The sequence below is a fragment of the Aotus nancymaae genome, unplaced genomic scaffold (genome assembly GCF_030222135.1).
Source record: "Aotus nancymaae isolate 86718 unplaced genomic scaffold, 86718_ANA_hifiasm-v0.15.2.pri h1tg000016l, whole genome shotgun sequence".
Taxonomy (NCBI): domain Eukaryota; kingdom Metazoa; phylum Chordata; class Mammalia; order Primates; family Aotidae; genus Aotus; species Aotus nancymaae.
This window is the reverse complement of record NW_026988428.1, coordinates 35,334,877-35,361,264: the sequence shown is the minus strand read 5'-3', so window position 1 is coordinate 35,361,264 and position 26,388 is coordinate 35,334,877. Positions and strand designations below refer to the sequence as shown.

The 26,388-nt window shown below is 41.0% G+C and overlaps 1 protein-coding gene and 1 non-coding gene across 2 annotated transcripts in view; both read right to left on the bottom strand.

The window, feature by feature from the left end:
• Positions 1-26,388, bottom strand: part of SLC4A8 (solute carrier family 4 member 8) — an 88,391-nt gene that overhangs the window by 34,374 nt on the left and 27,629 nt on the right. Inside the window, exons 4-16 of the mRNA XM_012450227.2 lie at positions 25,791-25,926; positions 24,338-24,498; positions 21,465-21,653; positions 20,348-20,439; positions 18,871-19,028; positions 17,707-17,794; positions 16,565-16,711; positions 15,334-15,434; positions 8,767-8,941; positions 8,027-8,160; positions 7,003-7,248; positions 4,091-4,196; positions 3,344-3,505 (exon numbers count right to left, since the gene is read on the bottom strand). Coding sequence (XP_012305650.1) covers positions 3,344-3,505; positions 4,091-4,196; positions 7,003-7,248; positions 8,027-8,160; positions 8,767-8,941; positions 15,334-15,434; positions 16,565-16,711; positions 17,707-17,794; positions 18,871-19,028; positions 20,348-20,439; positions 21,465-21,653; positions 24,338-24,498; positions 25,791-25,926 — 1,895 coding nt within the window. The remainder of the gene's footprint in view (positions 1-3,343; positions 3,506-4,090; positions 4,197-7,002; positions 7,249-8,026; positions 8,161-8,766; positions 8,942-15,333; positions 15,435-16,564; positions 16,712-17,706; positions 17,795-18,870; positions 19,029-20,347; positions 20,440-21,464; positions 21,654-24,337; positions 24,499-25,790; positions 25,927-26,388) is intronic.
• Positions 12,035-12,165, bottom strand: LOC135275530 (small nucleolar RNA SNORA24). The gene has a single exon (XR_010343152.1). It is a non-coding gene; the product is annotated as a small nucleolar RNA SNORA24 (small nucleolar RNA).

Here is a 26,388-nt window from a genome sequence, read left to right as displayed (position 1 = left end):
ATTAAGCTCCTATGAGACAGGGGCCCCAGTCATAACCAGAATCCTGATTGTTCACAACTCACCACATCCTAATCCAGTGTTTGTGCTTTATTTCACCCAGTTGGTTCTGCTTCGTTTTCCTACAGTTTCTGAAAAAATCCTTTCAACCAAACAAATATATGTTAAGCAGACAGCAATAAATCCTTTTACATTCGACTGAATAATTTGAAATAGAAACTCCAGAGACTCTGGAATTTGGTGCAGACCAGTAGGAAAATTATAGAACGCTATCATTCTACTTTTCATCACATTTGAAACTCTAATTTAATGCCAGGTTGCAACTAAAATACTGCAATAACTAAAATGGAAAGGATGATCTTTCATAATATTATATAAAGTTTCTTTGCCTATGAAATTATTATTATTATTATTAAGATGGAGTCTTGCTCTGTTGCCCAGGCTGGAGTGCAGTGGAGTGATCTCAGCTCACTACAACCTCCAACTCCTGGATTCAAGCAACTCTCCTGCCTCAGCCTCCTGAGTAGCTGGGACTACAGGCTACCACCACACCCAGCTAATTTTTGTATTTTTAGTACAGACGGGGTTTTAACATGTTACCCACCACCACACCCAGCTAATTTTCGTATTTTTAATAGAGACAGGGTTTCAACATATTACCCAAGCTGGTCTTGAACTCCTGACCTCAGGTGATCCACCTGCCTTGACCTCCCTTAAAGTGCTGGGATTATAGACATGAGCCACCGTACCCAGCCACATCTGAAATTCTTAAAGTGTCCAAAATAACACTGTGGATCACAGCAGATAAGCAGTGAAGTAAAATCAGGAGGTGATACATGAAAAAAGGTCAGAGATGAGCCTCTGGCCCCAGAAAAATGTAGAAATGGAGACAGGCAAAGAGCTCAGAGATGAGAAAATACAAATTTGGGGCACTTCACATGATACCAAGGAGTTATCATGTGGTATGGTAAAACAAGATTAACTATTTTAACTAAAAATAAACATTATACTTTTTGGGGAAATGGCTACTGAGAAATAGAGAATTCATCTGTCTACTTTTAGCAAAGTACAATATTACGCTCCTGTGGGCATCTGGCATTGTACCACCAAATGTCACAAACCCAAGTGAATTCTTGACACTTGATAACTCAGCCCTTTTTACTCCTTGAAATCTAAGTGGGAAACGAATATTTTAAACTGTTCCTGAGCTATAGTTTCGTTAAAATATTTACTTGCTTAATACCAACTGCTTAGCCTTTAAAAACCAAACCATCACAGATTTTCTAGTGAACTGTAAAGGTCTCACACACATTCACACACATTCACAATATCATCATATTATGAATTTTGGTATGATTTAAGTTAAAAATATCTTTTCTTGAAAATGCTGTATTATACATGTATAGGTCAGAAATTATTGCATACAATTAAAAAAAAAGCTACAAATAAAGCCCCACCCAATAGCTGATTTTCTCTATGAAACACCAAGAAGGTTTTTCATTTACTGCAGGTCAGGCCACACCACTGGCCACATTAATAGGTTTCTCTGAAGGCCACTACCACCCATCCCCCAATAGACTGGGAGCGCATCCCCATTTCTGATGTGCTGATGGTAGATCTCTTGCCTGCAAATGAATACTCTTTTTTATATTATCTTCTCCTTAAACATTTATAAAAACTATCTACAATAGTGTATCATCACTAATACAAATTTCTTCTCAGTTTTATTTCAGAAGGCATCAAATGATTGTGCTCTCTTTTTTAAAAATTTTTTTTTATTTTTGAGACAGAGTCTCACTCTGTCACCCAGGCTGGAGTGTAGTGATGCAATCTCAGCTCACCACAACCTCCACCTCCTGGGTTTCAGTGATTCTCATGCCTAAGCCTCCCAAGTAGCTGGGATTATAGGCCTGTGCTACCACTCCCAGCTAACTTTTGTTTTTTTAGTAAAGATGGGGTTTCAGCATGTTGACTAGGCTGGTCTCAAACTCCTGACCTCAGGTGATCCACCTGCCTTGGCCTCCCAAAGTGCTGGGATTATAGGTGTGAGCCACCACGACTGACCTGATTGTATTCATTAAATAAACTACAAATACCCAATGTATTTCTTCATATATGACTGTTCTACCTTTTTGGCAAATTAAAAAGGTATATGGGCCAGGCGGGGTGGTTCATTCCTGTAATCCCAGCACTTTGGGAGGCTGAAGTGGGCAGATCACAAGGTCAGGAGATCAAGACCATCCTGGCTAACACAGTGAAACCCCATCTTGACTAAAAATACAAAAAAAATTTCGCTAGGCATGGTGGTGAACACCTGTAGTCCCAGCTACTCAGGAGACTGAGGTAGAAGAATCGCTTGAACCCAGGAGGTGGAGGTTGCAGTGAGCCAAGATCATGTCACTGCACTCCAGCCTGGGTGACAGAGCAAGACTTTATCTCAAAAAAAAAGGTATGTGGCTTCTTCTCACTGATTCGTATGTTTGAGATTTAGCTTGGTATACTGTGGTAGAAGTACATGTAACCCAAGTCATTAGGGGGCCTTTCTGTGGCACAAACTTTGTGGTCACTGTATATCACCCATCTTCCTTTTATAGTTTTGATATGACAAATGTAATGGTCATTTATTATAGATGTTTTCATGTGACTGAAGAATGTAAATAATTCATGCACTTATTCTTTTCAGTATTAACTTTCTGTGATGAGGTTCCAGTAGCCACTCTCCACCTTCTCAAGCTCCCTTTCAAAGAAATGGCCCATGTAGCTACTCCACACTCAGCCTCTAATCTTGCCCTGGCAAAACTGGCAAAAGCCTTGGTCATAATACAAACAATGCTATCTGCATCATGGAAAAGTTGCAGAGGCTTCAAACAGTCATACACACTAAGTTAGGAGCATGCTGGTTGCTACAGTCAGTGTCACCAGTGATTTCATAAGCTATTACAAACGCCATCCCTGGAAGAAGATTTTTGTGTCCACTAAAGTATCCAAGGTGACAACCACAATTTACTGTATTCCAGAGCCAGCTGTAGCTATTGTGTGCTAAGTGTCTCAGCATTCTGGAAATGAAATGTAACAGCATTCTGGAAATAAGACTTAATAACTCTTAAAAAGCATCACTACCACCTTAAACTTAACTGCAAAAAGGTTTTAAGTATTAACCCTTCATTCCTAACCACAGATCAATGAAAGAGGCTGCCAGATACTAGGTGAGAATGCCAGTGTGGCTCATCAGGACATCTGGAGCTCTCCACCCAGCCAATTAACCCCGTAAGAAGGACAGAGGCTGAGAAAATGTTCTGTTATATTTGATTCTAACATAAAAGAAATGCATGAACATGCTACCTACTCTGGTCGGGAAATAACGGCTCGTCTTAAATGTCTTTAAGGTGCTTGAGAGAATGAAGGTGGTGAAGAAGAGAATACAGGACCAAAAGAGGACATCAGGAGTGTAGGGTCCATGATGGCCGCACGCAGATCCCATGAACTCTCCATGCATCTCCTGGCATTCCTGGAGGAATAAACATTCTGGGTGATGAAAGGCAGACACAACCAAACAAATAGCTGTTTCCTCTGAGTTCACCACTCACTGTCATCCCATGGTTGTTGGGAGCAGAGGCTGCAAGCAGCATCCCCTTGACCTTCATACAGTTGCAGGGTCCTCTCTTGCACAGGCCACTTTCAAGTAGGGTGGCTACTTATGGTCCTAAGACATAGAACCAGAACTGTTCTGAACAAACACTACTTTCAAGGCTCCAGAAGGACCCTGGCAACTTGTATTGTTCTCACAGAGGACCTCCAAACTTGAATATTCAACCCCACATGTCTGGATCTGCCCCCTGTCCTGCATGGTTTCATCCCCACCTATACTTAGCACACGGTCACTGGGTAGGATGTAGGGGGAGAAAAGAGAAGGGTAATCTTCTCCCCTTATGTACAAGAAAAGGATAAAAGAAAGTGTGTAAGAATTGTTTTTTTTAAAAGCTTTATTTTGGTAAATGCTAGAGTTTGCCAAAGGGCTACTCCTCCCTTTCACGTAAGTCCCTCCTAAACCTGTGATCACAATGCTGGGACATCGGGCAGCTCCCAGACTTACACTGACAGTCAGGTTAGCCCAGTGGACTTCTGCTGTCACGATGTTGTGGTCCTTCCAGTACTGCAGGGTGTGATTGTTTGGATTCTCTGGGAGAGTACACCTGCAGCTGAGGGGAAAAATTAAAAAGATTCCTGAGGAAAACAGCCAAATACTCAGTTAAATGTTTTTAGACAAAACTGGTTTAAAGGCTGTCAGGAGCTGCCTTGCTTTTTCTTTGCATACTTCAGACCTGAGGGGTTGAGGCCCCTCTGTAGTCCCAAACATATTCTAATTTTTCAGTTGGTCATTACTAAAGTTGGACTCAAATCATCCCATGGATCTTGGATTAAACTGTGCTGACAACAATGTTTGGTATCTGATGTGCCCAGAAGCAGTCCTGACTTTTTTTTTGCCCGATTTCTATCTCTTAGGCTCTTGCTATGAAATTTAATCTACATCGCAAGGAGTTCTCGATATCCCACTTACTTCTCAACAACTTCCTCCAAGCCTGAATATCTTATTCCCTATACCCTTCGTCATGCTCTTGTTCTAAAAGTCAGAGTCTCCTGGAGTCGTGATGTAAGCGCTTCCTGACACTGTGTTACCTTTGCTAATATCCCACTACCTTAGCCATTCCCTGGCTACTCATGGTACAGCCAGACCTAGAAGTTCCGTTAGCTTCCCCAGGCCTCCTGTTCCAGCCAAACCAGACCAGACCAGACCACACCTGTGCCATTGGCCACCATGTTGCCTCCCAGTCCCAGCATGCTTCATGCCTGACATGGCTCCCAATATGGTCAACTGACACAGCCATCCTCACTAACTTTGTATGGTCTATAAATTTAATAAGCATGCCTTTTAAGATATGGCATGATGGAATTAAAATTCAAAAAGATCTTAACAGATTAGAATAATAGGAAGAAACTGACAAAATGAAAAGTAATAGGGAAAGCTATAAAGCCCTATACTTAGGTTTTAAAAAATCAATTCCAAATAAATAAACCATGGTACATCCAGACAATGGAATATTAGTTGGCACTAAGAAGAAATGAACCACCAAGCCATGAAAAAACATAGAGGACCTTAAATGCATATTAAAAAGTAAAAGAAGCCAACCTGAAAATGCTACATACTATATAATTGCAACTATGACATTCTGGAAAATTCAAAATTATAAAGACATAAAAAGATCAGTGGTTGTTACGAGTTGGGAAGAAGGAGACAGCAACAGGTGAAGCCCAGAAGATTTTTAGGGAAGTGAAAGTATTCTGTATGATATTATAATAGAGGATACATGTCATTATACATTTATCAAAATCCATAGAATGTACAAAACCAAGAGCCAACCCTAATGTAAACTATGGACTTTAGGTAGCAATAATGTGTCAGTGTAGGTTCACTGATTATAACAAACTTACCACTCTGGTATGGGATATTGATATTGGGGGAGACTATGTGTGTGCTGGGGTAGGGGAATATGTGAACTCTCTGTACTTGCTGTTCAACTTTGCTGTGAATCTAAAACTGCTTTAAAAAATAAAGTCTATTTTTAAAAAATCAATTCCATACATATTAACATAAAACCATTTAAAGAGTTGAGGAGTTCTAGCTTCACATCAGCACCATATGAACTAACAGTAGAATGAGACTAAAAAAAAATACATCTTGAGCTTTATTAACAAATTTCTTTCTGGAACCAAAGTCTACTCAATCCAGGGTTGGTCACTTTGCCTCTCTTCTCCCATTAGGATATAAGCCTCATAAAGACAGATCCTTTCCATGTTTACCACTATGTTTCCAAGGCCTAAAACAGTGCTTGGTACATAATAGGTGCTCAATCAATATTTGTTAAACAAAGAAATTAATGATAAAAAGAGGTCAAAGAATGAACCTTACAGAAATAAGAACTCCAATGCTAATAGGAGCCAATTCACTAGGCATTGAAGATTATACTCCCTAATCATTTACTTTCTAGTAGAATAAAGTTCTAATAAATTTTTTATTAATTCTGATTTTTAAAAGGTTAATGAGTGAATAACTAGAATAGATGAAAGTGTATCAGTTGCTGGTTGGCAGATGCATCCAGGCAGTGTACTCTCTCTTCTGCGGCAGTTTTGAACTGAAATTGTTCATTTCACAACCAGATCCTCCACATCAGAACTGTACAGCCAGAACTTGATGTACAGAGCTAAGAGATGAGGATCTTTAGTCATAATTTGGAGAATGCTATTCAAGAGAGGAAATGTTTATAGGACCAGAGTGTCCTAGATGGTTGAAAACACAGCCAGATACTGTGTTTCTTTTCTAGATGATCCAAACTATATTGAACACATAAAGAAATCATGATCTCCGGAGTTGAAATCTAGGAAGTAAGTAGGTTTCTAGATCTTTATGATATTGTGTGAGACACCTCAGGATCTTAAATGAATTATTAATATAGCTTCACCTAATAATTCCTAAGAGTTGCCTGTACATACTTTCAGAAAAAGAGAATCCTTCATTTCAACAAAGGGGCTAACAAAAAAAAAAAAAAAGAAAAAAAGAGAGAAAGAGTCCATTCTCTCACTTGATGACATAGTCCAGGGGCTCACAAATCCTTGCAAAAAGAAGTTCCTCCCCATAATGAATTCAAATTCTCCCTGCTACATTTGTCGCCTATTTTTATTTCAGTGCCTAGAACCGAAAGACCTGGTCTGGAAAGCACTTCTTGAGTACCCTCTGTGTTTCACTTTCAGTCAATCTTCTCTGTCAACACTTTTGATTGTTCTCTTCTGGCAGCCCTCCAATTCTCCTCATCCATATCTGAGCTCCATTTCCCAAAGGGCAAGACACCTCTTTACTAGAAGCTGTAAGCACTGCCTAGCACTCTATATCAGCAATTAAACTCAGGTCCTTTGCTCAATTTTCTAAAATTAAACAGAAAGCACACTTACTAATAGAGGCTAAGGTGGTCCAGCTGGCTGTGCATGTGGATGGGATAGGTCTCTGCCAGGTGAATCAGTTTTTCTATTGCTTCGTAGATGAAAATAATGCAAATTAGGGAGGCAAATGCTTCTTCAGTGAAACGGGTAATGTAGCAGACAAGGGAACTGGCATCAGTTGCCACAAGGACAATACACAGGAAAGCGGTCCACAGTCCAATACAAGCTCGCAGGGAGAGGTATGAAAGAGCATAGTCTCTGAAACAAGACCAAAGTTCATCAGAAAGCATGAATGGATGGCATTAAGAGACAAGGAGTCAGAAATGTGGTTAATTCAACACATCTAAACCAGCACTGGAACCCAATTTATCCTAATTCTGACTGCATGCATTTTACTCCTAAATAATACTCTGCCACAGTTGTGATACAGATTTGCTTCCCAGGATATGGGAAAGGATAGGAAAACTGAAAAAAGAAAATCTCTTGTACATTCCTGCCATTACTACCTAATGTAATTATGATCTTATTCTTGTAGTAAGAGAAAAAAGGGGCTGGCCCTAGTCCCATGCGCTGCTACTTGAAATATAAAAGAAAAAAAGAAAAGACTGTATGGGAAAAGTAGGGAAACCAGAGCACTCTTGTGCCCCACTATCACTAGCAATATATATGTATGTATACACACATATATACATACACATATACATATGAAGGGGGATATTAGGCCAAATTACAAATTGACTTGCAATGGAAATGATGAAGTTTGACGTAGCTAGGAAAAGTCTTTTTAAAGATAAAAAGTCAACACTTTAATAATGGCTGAGGGATATTAATCAAGCTCTTTAAGAATAGGAGATCTCCTATTTTGGGTATGGTGCTACCTAGGGGCAGGACAACAGACCAAATGTTGTTCTCCTTTCAGGTTTCTTACAATCCAGAATCATATTGCCCGTCTGTACTCAAACAGAACCCTGACATTTAACCCTGGCAGCATAATCACTAAATCTGGTTAGAGTTTTCAGAAAAACAAATGTCTTACTTGCAGAATTTGAACAAAATCTTTTCAAACACAAGCACTGGCCCAGTACTTCCCAGGATGGTGAGAGCCTGTCCCGCAAACAAGGAATAAGCAATCCCAGTCATGGAGGCTCCAAACAAGGATTCAATTGCACTCTAAGAGGAAAAAAAGTCATCACTGAGTCTATAGCCCATCAGTACGAGTAATGTTGGCTTAGGTACATTCCTGACTTAGCTCTCCTGTGTGCCCTGATGGCCATTTGCTTGTATTTCATCTTAGCAAGAGTGATATGTACACATCATCTAATACTCCTGTAAACAGATACTACTTTAATATTCAGGTGCCCAGATCCATTGACACATCATTCCTTAACTAATTCCTATTCTTCAGTGACTCAATTCAGTATTTGAAAATACATAGAAAGCACAGTGATACCATTCACACTACAAGCTCACATACAGAGTCACTTTAAATCTTATTTTCAAATGGCATCGATATATCCATTTTCCATCACTGAGGCAATAGAAAACTCAACTGAGCAACCAGCTACTGAAGCTGATGTTCAAGCAGAAGAGTCTGTTCTAAAGAGAGAACTGTGTTGTTCTTTGGTATGATGTCAGAAGACCATGGTAATTCAGAGGAAAAATCAAATCTCTTTGGTCCTAGACCGGGTAATTCCCCCCCGCCCTCAGTGGACTTGGCTGCCGCCACAATATTTTAGGTCTTGTTTGGGACCATTCGAAGTGGTTAAGAACTCTTACTATGCGTCCTTCAGTGGCTTCTCCAAGCAATCCCCCAAAGGTGATAACAGGTGACATGCAGGCACAGTACAGGAACAGAAAGGAGGCCAAACACTGTAAGCTGAGTGCATCCCGGTAGTCGCTCCAGTACCAGGGGGCCTTCCGCTTGATGTCCAACACCAAGCCCCCAAATAGCCTGTGGAAACACAGTAGACAGGCCTCTAACGCAGTCCTTTTTCCCTAAAAGCATGTGAACAGCACACATTCGAAAGCATTTCAAATGCACTCTGTTTAGAGGTAAGACTTTGGCTTCAGTTTGATCCCAGTACAGATATCTCTCTCAGGTCAGCAGAGTCTCTTTGCAACCAAGGGTATAACTTATGGTAAATTTGAATAAATATCCTAAACATACAAAGAATTAATTTAGATATGCATATTATCCATTTAATGAAAAACATTCAAAAAAATTAACATGAAAGCAAGTATTACCTTCAAACTTTAGATTCTGAGCTGTTAGGAGGAAATGTGCAAAACCAACTTAAGATATTAAAACTATTAGTTTTATTAAGTGTTTTCTAGATAAAAAGACCCTATCACACGCACTTTCTTACTTCGAACAACTACCCACCTTACTTGTGAGAAATTAGCATAATAATTCATTCATGCAATTGACAAGTAGGAGCAGATGCTTGGTGCTAGGCACTGTGTCAGGTACTAGAGATGCAGCAATCAGCAAGACATGAACAGCCCTGCTCTCCAGGACCAAGTGGAGTTAGCCAGATGAGGCACAGGGGCCAGCATGGGTGACACTTAGAGGTGAGAGTGCAGGTAAGTCAAGGTGCTGAGAGATATGAGTGGCGAATACAGTGTGAAGAGTAAATGCCAATAGACAAGGCTGGAGAAGCTAAGTCAAAAGGGCCTTGTAAATGATTTTAAGGAATTAAAACTTCATCCTAATAGCATGTCAAGTTACTGAAGAACTGTAAACAAAGGGGTGACATCATCAAACACACATTCTGGAAGGACCACTCTTGTGGTAGTATGATGAATGGAGCATAGATTAGGATGAGAAGTGGATGGATTCGAGAGCTAATCAGGAGGTAGAATCAACAGGACTAGGTGGCAGGACTTCAGGGCCTCTCTCATCTTCTCAAAGATGAGACAGACCAAGACCAAGATCTCCCACACTAAGGAGGAGATGTGCTCCCAGTTCAGTCACTTTTTCTAAAAGTGGAGTCACTGCACCAGGATGAGGGCTGTCAGGTGAATAACAGAAAGAGACACTCAGCATTTTATAGCACAAATCCCCTGGCTGCTTCTAACCAATCAATGGCACAGAAAACAAGGAAGAGGGACGATTACAGAACGGGAACATAATGACCAAACACAAACTCTGATTCACTCCTATGTCAAACAAATGAACTCTAAAAAGATGTTGCTAACACGATCATAAAAAGTTTAATATGAACTGAGCATTAGACAATTTAAAGAATAATTGTTAACTTTGTTAGATTTGATAATGGCATGATTTTACAGGTAAAATGTCGGTGATTTGGTTTAAAATAATCTAGAAAACATAAAAATAAAATTAAGTGGGAAGAAATAGATGAAACAAGATTGGCAAAATGTTGGTAATAGTTGATGGGTACATGGGGGCTCATTAAACTATTCTCTCTTTTTTTAATATGTTTAAAATTTTCTATAATAAAAAGCTATTTTTTAAAACCCACAAGCCATTCTCTCATGGAAGGAGGCTTGGTCAGCTCTTTCTTTCCTTCTCTTACCTAGGAGCCTAGAGGAATATGAGGAGGCCTGGGATCTGTATGCAAGGGGAGAAGGTCTAGCCAGCAGTTTCTCCTCGAACACTCTCTCTCATCTAGCTAGTACAATGGGTGTGCAGGTGGACACAGGACAGACACTCACCTGCTCTTTTCTGGTGGGTGTAGTTGGGATTCACCTTTCCTCAATTTACGGCAGTAACATCATAATCTGGGTTTGGGCGTAGGGAAGAGAAGCAAAGCCAGCCTTGTGACTGCCTTAATTTTAGCCTGTCTGGCAAACCTAGCTTAGGTAAAGGAGCTATCTACCTGGTTTAGCCTAAATCATAAGAGTTCTGCCTCAGGGTTTGGGACCAATGCTTCAGTTAGTAATAAAGCATCAATTTTTCTTTCTCCTCTAGGTAAACAGCCTGTCAATAACCTTATAGGCCCCAGTAATTTGTCTGGGGCAAGATTCAAGTATTTCTGGGTTCTTAGCTAACATAGCATCTTATTACCATATGATTATCCCTTCATTACCAGTCACCTTCCTCTGGAGAGCAAAATTCTGTGAGAAGAATCTCCTTGTATAATAGTGACTCCCTACACATACACACACACACACACACACACACACACACACTCTCTCTCTTTCTCTCTCTCTCTCTCTCTCTGAGGCTACCTGAGATGCTGCCATGATTACTCAGCCCCTAGACACAGGAGGACAGGAGTGTCTGTGAACAACAGACAAAAGATTTATGTGAAATGGATTTCTGAGAAGCTATAGAAAGGGAAGACATCTATGTGTCTAGCAGTGATTAAAAGCCAGGGAAAGATCTGAGGCTCATATGGATGGTATAACTATAAATTAATAAAATAATTTCTGAACACTTTATGGAGTCAGACTCATATATCATTCATGCATAAAATCAGACTATGATTGCATATCTACAACAGATATTCATCAGGCATGGATGCTTCTATCTGTATTGGGATTTCCTTTCCCTTTCAACACTGTCCTTCACAATCAAGTTTTCTAGGGCAGGAGGCACACAGGGATATGAGTTTAATTTAAGCTTGATGCAAGAAAGGACTTACCTGTGTAGAGGGTCACTAGGCTCTGGAGCATTGACTTAAGGAGCCCTTCCCTGGAGGGCTTTAGAAACAGGCCAGCCATCCAATTGTCTGGTATGCTTTGGAAGAAACCTGTTTGAAGTGTGGGGGGATCATCGAGATAGCAGCTCCTGATTCTTTTTCCATCAGCCCTTCCCAAAAGTGGCATCCCCGGTAAGGGACATAAATCTACCCTGAAAAACCCCTTTCCAGTGCACCCTCCTTGCTGTGGAGCTTCTGGCGTAGGAACACTCTCATCATACTTTCTTCTTTGTTACTTATGGCATCCCTGCCTCAGTCAATATCAGGGAGGTTCAAGATCTGTCTTAACCCTGGTTTGGAGGGTCAGATCATACAGAATTCAGAGTACCATTTCAATTTTGTCTCCTTTCCCACCTTCTTTTTTTTTAAACAGTGAAGAATGTTACTTGTGCAAGTCAGAATCTGATACCAATTAAATGGTGACAGCTTTGCCAATAAACAAGAATATGCTCTTCCATGGCTAGGAAGGGAGACTGCCACAGCTGACAGGTCCCAAAGATACATGGAGTCCTTTCCCACCTTCTTAGAGTCTACTTCACCCTGCCTTCAAATACGTCTCCATCCAACAAGGATAACATTCCTTAAGATGTTATCTAAGTTTTGCTCCAATGTTGTTAAGCATGGCAAGCATAAAACAGTTTTACACCTCAAAGAAACACAACTAATAGTCCGAAGAATTATAAAACCCAGGCTAATGTGGTTTTAGTTTGTGCAGTCCAGGAAAGTACAGAAACGTATAGCATGTCCATATACAAAAAAGGCTCATGTTTACTTCCCACATAATCTGAGACTGAGAAAGAGGCCAGAGCTGGCCTGGAACTGTGATCCTTGATGCAGGCATTATGTCACCTTGCCTAAGGGGCTACAATGGGAGGAAGGTCATATGGCTTGAGGTCTGTTACTAAGGGCTCTAAGGAAAATGACAGGAGCTCAGAAAGAGGAAGCATCTCCCATATCAAGCAGAACTAAGCTCTGAGTCTAGAGCTTCCTTTTACCTTTGTCAATTCCAAAAGTTCCTGACTTGACATTACGAGATAACTCTTTCAAACTCCATTTGAATTTGTGAGTTAAGATACTTGGAGTTTGTGAATAAGCATATGATGATCCTGGCAAGATGAGATTTTCTTGGGGACATCAGACACCATTTCCAAGATCTTATAACTGTTGAGATCCAATCTAATAGTCTCCCAAACCCCCATACAAAATTGATTATAAGTGACACCCTCTAATGTATTCATTTTCTTTAGCATCAATAGCAACCTAAAATCTCACCTCTGCACAGATATTGGTTTGAGGGAAACCTTGTTGCCCAAAATTCTACTACTTTCAAACTCTAAGTTACTAAGCTGTGGACATCCTTTATGTCCAAAAGATAAATTGTAATTTTGAAATATCAAATCCATACTCAAAACCTTTTCCTGAAAAAATTACCACCTCCTTTAGGACAGAGTCAATCCTGGAACCCCTTCCAAGGACACATGCTTCTCTTGAACTGCTTCTCGATACCAGGCCTCCCCACCCAATTCAGACCTCTCCCAACTTTAAAGAAAATGGTTTTTTGTTTAAGAGGAGGCTGCTCCCTCTTTTCAGTGGCACTTCCATTGCAAGAATACCTTCTTTCCACCCATGCTCCCTTCCAGAGCACAGCCATCTTCCCCTACACTCCAATACATTCTTCCTATCCGAAAACATGCTTCTCTACAGGACAACTGCTAGTCAAGTGCCATTCTCTCCTGTTTGTCTCCTTTCCTGGCTTTTCCCTGAATTTCTAAGATTGGAAAAATAAAATGCTTTCCATAATTCCAAAACAACCCTGAGTTTCCACTGGGTAGAGTGCTGAGGATAGAAGAGTAAGCAAAGCAATGTCAAGCAAGGAGGCAGAAAAGAAGAAAGCAAGGGGTTAGAGGACATAAAAGCTGCTTTCCATGATCTGAGTCCTGCCCTGAGAATCTCTACCCAGCAGAACCTTCTTAACAGCACAGCTTAACAGAGACACAGCCATAGTCTCAACCTTCTCTCATGATCTGGGGACACCTCTGAACATCACACCAACCCAAAATATCCTCTTTTACCACTTTCTGACCTAGGGAATAAAACCTCCTAGTCTAGGGACCTGCTTCCCTCACCTGCCTTCTCCTCGGACATCTGTCCTTAAAATGTTGGCTTAGAGGCTGGGCGTGGTGGTTCACACCTGTAATCCCAGCACTTTGGGAGGCAAAGGCGGGCGGATCACTTGAGGTCAGGAGTTTGAGATCAGCCTGGCCAACAAGGTGAAACCCCAATGTAAGGCCGGTAGCCTCGCCGGGAGCTTGGACATGCCTACCCCCCCGGGGAGCTTGGACATGCCCACCCTCTCCGCGCCTAGAAACTACGTCACCACTCCACGCCCGGCACCAAGCTGTGCACTCAGCACCTAGTCCACCGTTGGAAAAGCCCGCCAAAATTCAAAAGAAGCCCCGCCAGAACCTGCCCAATAGCATTTTGTCCCGTCCAGGTCCCACTCCCCCTGGGCGGCCCGCTCACCGGAAATCCCGCCTACCTGCCAATAGCAGCTTGTCACGTCCACGTCCTGGTCTCCCACAATCAATCAAATGCCTCCACTCCCTATAAAACAGTCTGAGAGGAGTCCGTGTGACTTCTCCGGCCCCTCCTGTCGGATGCCAGAACCTCGCCCAGGAGCTGATTAAATTTCTGTATTCCAATAACTGGCCTCAGTTGCCTCATTCGAACCTCGCTTGCTTCATTCAAACCTTACACCCATCTCTACTAAAAAGACAAAAAATTAGCCAGCCATGGTGGTACGTGCCTGTAATCCCAACTACTCGGGAGGCCGAGGCAAGAGAATCGCTTGAACCTGGGAGGCAGAGGTTGCAGTGAGCTGAGATCATGCCATTGCATTCCAGCTTGGATGATGGGGTGAGACTCCATTCCCTCCCCCCAAAAAAAGTTGGCCTAGAAGAGCAGATTGCCTATTCTGAGGCACACACACCTAAAATAGTACCTATCTTCCTGCCCTAAGGGAGTTTCTTAACCTAAAACGATCACTTAAAATTTATCATACCTAGTCCATTCCATGCTACAGAACAGACATCATTCTAAAAGTATTCATTCATTTAGCAGATATTGAGAGTCTACTCTGTTCAGGGCACTGTGCTGGGTCCTCGTAATATAATGGAGCCCCTTCTCTTTTGGAACAAACAGTCTAGCAGAAAAGACAATAAATCAACTAATAATAATAAAGTATGATAAAGGCTGTAATGTGGGGAAGGGAGGTCAGAGCTCAATACTGTGATATTACATAGCAGGTACACCTGACTTCATCCAGAGAGAGTCCTGGAAGGCTTTCCAAAGGAAGTGACACAAGAACTGAGACTAAGGATATGTAGGAGTTAGCCAGGAGATGAGGAAGGGGAAGAGTATTCAAATCAGAGGGAACCATGGTAGGAAGGACTGGAGGTGAGACAAAACGTGGTGGGTGATTTGAGAAACTTGAATGAATGAATATAATAATTGATATATTCATAATATTTCTAGTCAGTGTTTCCATTTGAAAAGTCATTCTTCAGCCAATAAATTCCCACTACAGAGAAGAAGCTTGAAAGAAAGAGGATGCCTCATTTTTTCACATAACATCTACCTAATAAGCAGCATTGCTATGAAACATCCCAGGACTTACCGCCCAGTGCGCTGAAGTTCTGGCCCACTGTGACCCCCATGTGGTTCCTGTTCTATGTGGCAAATATTTCCATTTGGAACTCCAGGCATTTTCCTTTTCTCCTTTTAACAGAAGACCACAAAATTAGTAAAGTTAACATCTATTTCTCCCTCCTGCTATCAGAGGGGAGTGGCAATGGGATAACCCAAAAGCAACCAAAAATGCCCAAGTGTAGCTTTCAAATTCATTAACTGACTTGATGCAGTTTATCGACTTTACTGAAACACACACACCCCGCATAATGTCGCCTCCTGTTCCATAGTACCTGACTCCTAACTATGCCTTGCCAGCAAACAGAAAAATGGGAGCTTTGGCATCAGATATGACCTAAGTTCCAGTTTCATGTCTGCCTCTGTGCAATCTTACTTTACCTTAAAATCTTGCCCTAGAAGATAGTTTTATTCCTCATTTGTAAAACTAGAGATAACAGTACCGTTTGAGGGATGTTCCTGGGAAGGTTTAATTTGCATATATAAAGCACCTGGCTGGTGTCTAGTACACAGTAGGAGCTCCTTTCCCATCTTTAGTATGTCAGAAAAATATCACTCTATTTGCTCTCTCTATACAACTTGCTCTTTTCATTTGATGACTTGTATACAATGTAGTCCCAGTCAATGTTCTCTCTTCTTCTCTTCTCTGCCATTTCACATCAATCCTTCAAATTTGACTTAAAATCCATCCCCAGGTAATCCCGACTGAAGCCATCACACCTGAGCCTTGAGTCAATTTATGTTATCCAGATTCTTTTTTTTTTTTTTTTAAGATAGAGTCTCACTCTGCCACCCAAGCTGGAGTGCAGTGGTACCATCTCAGCTCACTGCAACCTCAACCTCCTGGGTTCAAGTGATTCTCCTGCTTCAGTCTCCTAAGTAGCTGGGATTATAGGCACCACCATGCCCAGCTAATTTTTGTATTTTTAGTAGAGACAGGGTTTCACCATGTTGGCCAGGCTGGTCTTGAACTCCTGACGTCAGGTAATCCAGCTGCCTCGGTGTCCCAAAGTGCTGGGATTACAGGCGTGAGCCACCGCACCCAGCCCAGAGTCATTTTTATTACTGTTTTGACATTCTAGGTGCACCAAAACAGGGCTGCATCTTGATATATTTAGCATATACCCACATGGTCTTTGCTTTGTCCATGGTGGGCAGTCAGTAAGTGACAATAGTCACACTGGATGATGTGCATACATTACCTGGGAAGGGACATTTTTGGGTGGCTCAATTCTAATGGAGGGATCCCACTCTCCTGGAGGGAGCACCGTCACCTGGTCAAGGAACTCGTCAATCCCCGCCAGGAGATCATCTCGCTCTTTTGCCTTATATGCTACATCATGAAAAATCTACAGAGAAGAAAAAACCCTCAGAAAACTTAAGAGAAACTTTACATGAAACAATCACCAATGGATATTGTAAAAAAATGGATAAAACCTCTTGATTTTTATCTCTATTATGGGGATCTGAGATGCAGAAACTTTAGCACTTAGAGAAGTATAAGGATAAAATGATTTAAAAAACAAGTATAGAAATGAGATACATCAAAAAGAACTAAATATATGTCTGCTAGTATAATAAGAGATAAGACATGACTCTAAAGGTGTACAAATATGTTATCTCCACAAAGGATGGAAGGAAAAGCAAGATGTATGAAAAAAATATTTCTTTAATCAGCTTTCCCAGGTTGAGAGGAGAATTTTCTTGATCATAAAGGTTGGAAACACTTGCTAGAATTACTAGTAAAGGTCCTCCATGAATTAAGCCTCTCAATCAAAGAAAGCTGATAAAAAAACAGGCCACACCTCCTTCTTCCCCCTAAGGCATATGCCTTGAAAGTCCTACTTTGCAGCTTACAGAGTGGTGCAGTTCTTTCCAGAGTATGCACTGTGGGTTCAATACAATGTCAAAATGTCTGGTTAGTCAAGATATTCATACTACACTGCCTGAGGTAATACCCATGAGCTTATACAAACTGATCTCATTTAGTGGAACAGGAGTGAGGTTTCTTTATGTAAATAGCTTGAATGTATTTAATTAACCATCTTCTCTTGAAAGTTAAGCCAACCTTAATATATTTCTCTATATATCCTACTTGACAGTAATAGTTTCCCCAGAAAAAGATTTCTCTGCATCCTTGATTACTCAAAAAATGAGAGAAAACATAGGAAGAAAAATCCTCTAGAGCTTGGTCCTTCTACACTAGGCTCTCAGTTGAACTACTTCCCAGCAGACATTGCAATGGAAAGTATTTTATCCCCAACAACTAGCACAGTGCCTGGCACAGAGTAAACATTCAATAAATATTTATGAGATAGAAGAATGAAGCAGAAGTTGCATATACCTCATCCGTCATGATGGTGGCCATGGATCTGCCAATCTCATGGTACTGCTGACCTTTCCCTACTGGACCCAATAAGATAAACAAAAATCTGGCAAAACACACAGAGGAGGAAATGATGTAAATAAATATAAAGGAGTGCCATCTTAGTCCTGTCTAAATAGCATAAGATTTCTCTCTCCTGTCATACAGAAATCATCACTATACCTTCAAAAAAAAGGAGACAGTAATGAAGGAGCACTTTGAGTTGCCTTGACCTAATAATAGCTTCACTATGGGCATTTGATGCTATTGTGTGGCATCATTCAATAATGTGGTTATATCTCTTATGGTTTGTATAGACACAATTCCTAGTTGTAGAAAAGATGTTTTTTCAAAACATGGCATTGTGGTGCAAATTCAAGGTTATCTGAATTCCATTTATTTTTCTAATAAGAAAATGATGGGGAGAGGAGAGGGATAAGAAGGTTGAAATGATCAAGCCTTACAGAGGAGTCTAAATTGTGTTCTGGACATCTGAATACTCCCTGTAAGTAGCAGGGCTCTGAATCACCAGCATCACCACCTTCAGAGCGTATGAATAGCCTTTTGAACAAATGTGTGCATATCTACAAACCATATAAATCCTGCCAGAATTGTGTAAAGAGAAACAAATACCTTTATTAAGAGACATTTCCCTGCGATATGGCTTTATAGAACTGAGAGCTTCCTATTGTAACAAGTTATTGGCCCTTGCTATGTCCTTTGAATGCTCTTCAATTCTCTATTTCCAGGGCTATAGGTGCTGTGCAGTCCCAGCCTCAGAAATCTCAGAATTCTTCTTCATGGTAGTTAATCAAATATACCTCAATTTTCTAAGATTACTGCTGATTTTTTTTTTTTTAAGACAGAGTCTGACTGTTGCCCACACTGGGGTGCCATGGTACAATCCTAGGATTCTAACTCACTGCAGGCTCAAACTCCTGGGCTCAAGTAATCCCCCTGCCTCAGCCACTCAAGTAGTTGGGACTAAAGGCACACACCAGCACATCTGGCTTTTCTACTGAATTGTAAACACCATTCCTAAATTTAATTAATTCTAAATTTCGATATTAACTGGTTTCTTCTACCAGCACTGCATAAATTTGAACTTTGGATAGAATGCATGAGTTTTATCTCTGCCTTTACCTTGTTGGGATTGGCACTTCTGTTAGGCCTGAGAGAAGAACAGCTGGAGAGAGCCTCACAAAGGCAACAATGGGACGGTCCAAAATATCCACCTCTCCAACCAGGACATTGGAGGCCTCAGCCCCAGTAGGAATTTTTTTCATGAAATGAAGGTCTACCTGAAAGTCCAAAAGAATCCTCTGACAACTTGGGAACCACCACCTTAAATATCATTTTTAAATTTTTTATTTACTTATTTTTGAGACAGAGTCTCACTCCATCACCCACGCTGGAGTGCAGTGGCACAATCTCAGCGCACTGCAACCTTCACCTCCCAGGTTCAAGCAATTCTTGTGCTTTAGGCTCCCTAGTAGCTAGAATTATAGGCATGCACCATCATGTCCAACTAATTTTTCTGTATTTTTAGTAGAGATGGAGTTTTGCCATGTTGGCCAGACTAATCTCAAACTCTGGCCTCATATGATCCACCTGCCTCAGCCTCCCAAAGTGCTGAGATTACAGGTGTGAGCCACTGCACCTGGCCCTATCACCTTAAATATCAATCACCCTCCTCATACCTTACCCTCATATGTCATTTTATGTTTAGCAAATGTTTTCTCACACTATTTTATTTGATCCTTACAAAAACCCCAGAAGGAGGATATGACAGATTGTATTTGTCCCACTTAAAGAAAAAAAATGAAGCATCTGAAACCCAGAGAGGTGAAGTTGACTTGCCCAGGACCACAGAGCTTTTAAGGTATAGATTCGGATTTTAAAACTAGCTATTCTGATTTCAATCCCATTCCTCCAAGCTTCCTCCAAGAGAAGTGTTTTTGAAGCTCTGGGTCACATTCTTTCCCTTTTTAAATACTCAAATGTTTTGTCAGAGGTTTCAGGTTTTCTAAATAAAACCAAGAGCCTTAAGAGCAGAGAAAGTGATATGACACTATCTGTGTTTTAGAAACACAGGGTTAAAGATAGACCAGAGCAAGGAGAGGCTGGAGGCAGGGATACCAAGGCTTGGACCAGAAGCTGCAGTGAGGCACTGCTACTGCAGAAGGCCTCAGATACCAAAGTCACAGTCCTCAAGGAGAGCTTCAACCAAGAGTTCTAGTCTTAGGAGACATCTGTCTCTAAATAGATATCCAAAATATTGTTTTGGCAAAACCCTTGTAGCTGAGAAGAACTGCTGGAGAGCAGGTAGCAAAAAAAAATTGAAAAATCCAGAGATCTGTGTTAGGGAAGATTCTCAGTAGCTAGTCTCAGTTTTCAGCATATTAAATCTGGAGGAAGAAACTGTTGAGTCAGCTTCATCCAGGCTGAAGTAGAAGTGAAAAGACATGCCCAGATGGGCCTCCTTTTATGCAGAAAGGGCTCTAGTCTTGGGAAAAGCGTCTTGAAACACTAAACCTTACCCAGATTCCAGAAATTGAACTCTGGATTCCACTAAAAAGAACCTTAGGCCTGGAAGCCAATTTCCCATGATTCTGCTCACCTTGCTTAAATCCACAGGACTATGTTCACAATTCACTCCATTTTTTACTTCAAGACTTGTAGTTGGAACAGACTGAGGGGACACAGTTTGACCTATTTGGAGAAAATCAATCAAAATCCTGAGTCCCTGCCCTTTTCCCCTCTGACACACCCCATCCATCCATCAACTGGCTCTGTCTTCTGCTGCAAAGCCTACATAGAGAAGAGGTTAAGATGACTACGAAGTCAAGACCCACATACACCTTTCTCCTTACCTACTAGTTAGTGGAAAAGGGAGGACAGAGCTCTTACTACTTCTGCACCTTCTTTCTGAACACATTTGTGACCCTCTTTTATTTCTCTACTAAGGCAGTGATCCTTAACCAGACATTCTTATGAGAGACCTCTATGGAAAACTTTTCAAAAATATAGATTCCCAAGCATATCCCCTGGTCATGGTGCTTCAGTATGGGTAATATTCAGGAAATGAATGTAGATGAGGCCCTTCCTGGCCACAGGAAAAGGAACCAATCAGCAGCCGAAATTCTAAGTGTTTATCATCCACCATGCATCTGGCTAAGGACCTTACATAGATTAACTCGTTGAAATTCACAATAAATTTAGGGAGTAGGTCCCATCAGTACTCTTATTTTATAGGTAAGAAAGTGAGACTTAAAGAGGCTTAGTAGATTGCCCAAAGTCATATACTTTGTGAGTGGTAAAGCCAGAATCACAAGCCTACAAGTCTGACTTAAGAGCCTCCACTACTGTATTTTGCTTCCCTAATCTAAGACATTTGTCTATTCCTAAAAAGCTCCAATTGACTTTCTCTGGTCTCAAATTATCCCCATTATGGATATCTCTCAAAAGCTATATCAGTTCTGAGGCCACCCTAGGGCATAAGTCCCTCACCTTAGGTCCGCTGAGAACTATCTGAGGAATGCATCCCTAGTGCTCTGAGAGAGAGATGGGCAGCAGTCCCAGCCACCCACCTTATCAGTCTCCAAAAAGTACTAAGTGCCTAAGTGGACATGGAAACATATTAGACAAATACAGCCCAATCCCTGGTAAGTCAGCATCTCCAACTAGTCCCCAAATTTCTTATTAATAAAGAGAGAAAAATCACCTAATAATCTTACCATGTTTATCCATCGAATGTGGATCGGACTGCTTCTTGCCAACCTCAGCAAAGGAGCGAACAATGGGAATGAGGTTGTTTCTCTTCTTTTCATTCTGATGATGATGCTTTTTGAGAAGGGCTTCCCGCACTTTAACCCTCATGCTATCATTCAGGTCACTGGACAGTTCTTGCTGATCCAGGATCAGGTCTAGAAAGTAGGCACTCACATGAACACTCAGACTGAGGGTTAATGAATCCAAGGAGGCCAACATCAGGTGGAATGGGGTAAAGGCATGGAATAGGGGGAAGCAGCTCCACTAGAGCTACTGAGGTACAATTTCAGCTTCATGTCTGAAAGTGCTATTTGATGACAGTGACTGTGAAAAGTTATACTTTTTTCATGCAACAAATTATTATGATTGGGCATAGAAACTATTGAGTACTAGTACAACAATTTTCACAAATGAGGAAACTGAGGCCCAAATGCTAGAAAATTCTCCAAGGTCTTACATCTAGTAGTTTGCAGAGCTGGGATTCAAATTCAGGACTATATAATTTGAAAGCTCACATTATTACCTACTTTGTTCTGTCATCTGCTAAATTTTCCCTACATTCCCTTCCTCCAAGATTTTGACATTGCTGTGATTGTCAAGAAGAATTATAACTGTAGAACTCCAAAGGGCTATTTAGAAGAGGAATCTATATGAAAAATTAAGTTAACTAACCACTTAGCCCAGACAATTACCAACAAGTATCACCTCAAAACCTACCAAGGCCAATGGAGTTGAGGGGAAAAAAATTTCAAAACCTAGTGATAAGTGTCAGTAAACATAGCAGTTATCAGTATGGGTTCTGGAGTTAAAGGCCTACATTGCTTCCTTCTTCTACCACTTTCTAGCTGTGTGATCTGGGCAAGATACATACTCTCTCTATACCTCAGTTCTTCATCTGTAACATGGAACTCATATTACCTACGTTAGAAAGGTGTTACAGAAAATTAAATGAGATGATACAGAGAGAGTGCTGATTCTCCTGATATACTTTACTGATCCTTATCACTAAAATATTATGACTATATTAGGTACCTGATGTGAAGAATCATAGCACTTTTACTTCAGTCCTACATAATGCTTCAAAAGCCTCCCAAAACTCTCAACCTATCCTCAATTTCTAATTCCATCCATGACTATCCAAGTACTAGAAGCAATAAATGAGGTTAATCTATTCCATAATCAAGCTGAAGAGCCATATTTCTGTATGTTTAACCTTTATATTCACTGGTTCCTTCCCCACCCCACCCCAATATTCTAATCATGCTTTAGGACCCTTCATCTTGGGGGAAAAAGAAAGAACATCCACCTCATGTCTCCCTCTATCTACTGCCTCCTGTCTCTCTTATCACCTAAAGTTCTCAGAAGAAAAATTAGCCATCTCTTACTATCACTGCCCACAGTGCAGGTGACGTCTCACCTGAACTACTGCAATAGCTTAATGCATTTCTCCCTTCAACTGACCCTCGATATTGTGTCATAATTATCTTTATAATATGCAAAATCTGATTGATCATTACCCTGTCCAAAACTCTCCAGTGGCTGCTGTTGTTTACAAAGAGTTTTAAACAGCTTCAATAGTTCCCAGGGATTCTTCTCCCTAACAAACAGCCTTTTAAGGGACATTCATGAAATTTCAGACAAATAGTCAAAAGTTAGCAAAATGTGACTCCAATGGTGGACATGAGAATTCCATTTTTCCTAGGCAGTCAGAGCGATGCTTCTGGGGCACCTCCTTGAAAAAGAAGGGGACCCAATATCCCATCAGTGCTTACCCCTCCCCTGGGTCCTCCTATGATCCCAGAGAGACAGAATTACTTGAATGCTTGAAATAGAGAAAGGTTTGGAGAAATATTTCTTTAACTTGTCCAGCCAAACAGAACCAATTCAAGGGAAAAGTCCCTTGTGCACCCAGGTGTTTCTCCATCCAGGCCCCAAATATACTAACTTAACACTCAATCACATCAGGAAGCACAATCAGACATCTCCCCGTCACATCTTACTGAAGAAGTAGGGGCACTTTGGCTCAAGTACCTGCATATCTGCCCTAGATGCTATAATTTAAAGTATTTAATTCTGTTTACTCTTTTTTCTACACACAACTTCCAGTTGTCCCTGTCTCTAATTACTGTCAAGCATATCTCTGTTGTTGCACTTATTTTAATTGTCATTTCCATGGCTATTCCTCCATTTGAAGGTGAGCTCCTTGAAGGTTGGAACCGTTTCTGTCTCTTTTTTTTCTTTTTTAAGAGACAGGGTCTCACTCTATCACCCAGGCTGGAGTGCAGTGGCACAATCTCAGCTCACTGCAGCCTTGCCCAACAGGGCTCAAGTGATCTTCATGCCTCAGCTTTTTGAATAACTAGGACTACAGGTATAAGCCACCACTCCCAGCTAATTTTTCTATTTTTTTGTAGAGACAGGGTTTCACCATGTTGACCAGGCTGGTCTGGAACTCCTGAGCTCAAGTTATCCACCCACTTCAGCCCCACAAAGTGCTGGAATTACAGGCATGAGCCACTGCACCCGAGGGGACTTTATTCCCCCTTGCCTAGCACGTCATCAAGTATATAGCAGATACAAAATAAAATATTTGCTGAATGAACAGACAAATGAAAATTTAACACCATGTCATTTGAATCCCATAATACACCTGTGAAGTAGGTAGAATCATTTATTCACCTGAAACCCTTCCCACAGCCAAGGACACTGAGGCCAGGAAGGTTGTGGCTTGCCCAAGGACATACAAGCCACCATATTCTTTTTGCCACACCACACTCTTTTTTTCCCCACACTTCTTAAATTTATAAGAAAGTCTCTGTTTTTCCCTCCCCAACCTTACCTGAAATTTCTTCTATGCTATTTGCACGCATATCCAGAAGGACTGTTCCATTAATAAGGCAGCTTCTTAGCTCAAACAGACTGTGCAAAGAAAGGGTTGCCACATAAGGCTTGCTCCAGCGTTCTCCTCCATCTTCAACGTCTTCTTCAAACTTCAGCCACCTGAAAGCATTACAAATAGCTAGATGCCAAAGATAGAAAATGAGGAATTTTCAAGAGAGAATCTTCAATGTAAGCCATAGAGGAGGCTATCTGAATAGTCATACTGAGCACTGTAAAATATAATCTATATGTTCAGGGTATATTGGTAAGTTAAAAAAGCAGGTAATAGAACACTGCAAGACTGAGTATAGTTTAATTCCATTCTTATTTAAAGAAAATTTTAAAAGTCAAACACATACATGTATAAGACACCAAATATTATACTCCTCATTAACCCTGCAGTTATGGGATTACAAATAATTTTTTTCTTCTTTTTGCTTATCTTTATTCTTAAACATTCTATAATGAGCATGCATTACCTGTACAATTAAAAAATAGATTTAATCTCTATCACTTGGACACATTGACAAATCACATTAATAAAATGATATTTTTCTTTTTATCTCTGTCCTGTGTGACCTTTAGTGTTCAGTGTTCTGTGTGACCTTTAGAAGTATGCCAAGATGGAATAACAAAAGACTAATTTCCTTTTCACTTGATACCAGGTCAACTGGCCAGTTTAAATCTCTCAACCCATAACATTCACAATACAGCAGGCATTCAGCAAGAGCTGTTTCAGTGAGAGCTGGAGCCACGCTTTGCTAATTACCCACCTCTCTCCTTCCCTGAGTCTCAGGCATCATCTGTAAGGTTCACTGGTCAGTTACTAGAAGAGCCTAGACATGCCCCCTGAGGGCTCTTCTGGGATTTGAGTCTCAGACAAGCAGTTATTCTACAATCACTCCAGGAAGCCAACAGTCAGGCTGGTTATAATCCCAAGGGTCTCTATGAGGTTGAATTGTCCCAGAGGAAGTTAAAGTCTCAAAAACTCTGACTGACAGTAAATTTGAACCCTGTGGTTCACCTGCAGAAGAAGTCTGGACCTATGCTATGTCTGCTTAACTAGGTCCCCACCAAGGTGGCCCTGTCCACATCTTCTAAGCCAGACCTATAGTAATACCAAGATAGCCCGTAAACTTACTCTGAGCCCCAAACAAATGAGAGGAGACCCCTTGAATATCCTATGTTTATCTCACCATTCCCATGCTCCAGGTTATCTGGCATAGGTATCACCAAAGGCATCACAAAGAGGCCAACATCAAAGATTTCCACTAGAGACCCTAGAATGTCAGTCCCTATGTCAGTCACAGCTTCTCCCAAGAAGAAACAAAGCAAGCAGTCCTGTCACTTGCTGGAAGGTACACATTTGCCTACCCAAGCAGATCTTGATGCAGGCCATTTTAGGGCCTCACCTGGCTGTTTCCTTCCACTCAGCATCTTCTCCCTCTTTCATACAGATCTCATCCAGCTCTGTAAACAGCTCATGAGGCACATGCTCTTCATCTTCCTCGGTGCCAAGAATGAACTGAACACGCTGAGATGGTGTGTCTAGGAAATCAACCAAAGAGAAAGGTCTGCTCTAGCCTCACACTTAGAACAGAAATATCATTTTGCCTTACCTAACAACTTTAGGGATATTTATAGACAGCCACGAACACAGATGAAAAAGATTTCTTTATTCTCAGAGAAAAAGCTACTCTGTACAAGTAGTTTCATGGGAGAAAAAATTTATGAATGAAGACCACTTGAAGAAAACCCACAAGAAACTGGAAAACTGATGAATTTGATCAAAACGATTGGCTAATTTCTCTAGCAAGGGATTTTACCTATTATGATATTGATTTTAGGGGGTCAGAACTGTGAAGTTTTCATGAAAATATTTTTGACTCTTAAGAGGCATTTCTTCTTGGAAGCAAGCTCTGAAAATCCTACAAAGGGCTGGAGAATCAAGACCAGCTGCTAATGTCAGTCACATGTCCCCTCAGACTCCCCATGCCTCTGGGCCGTGGA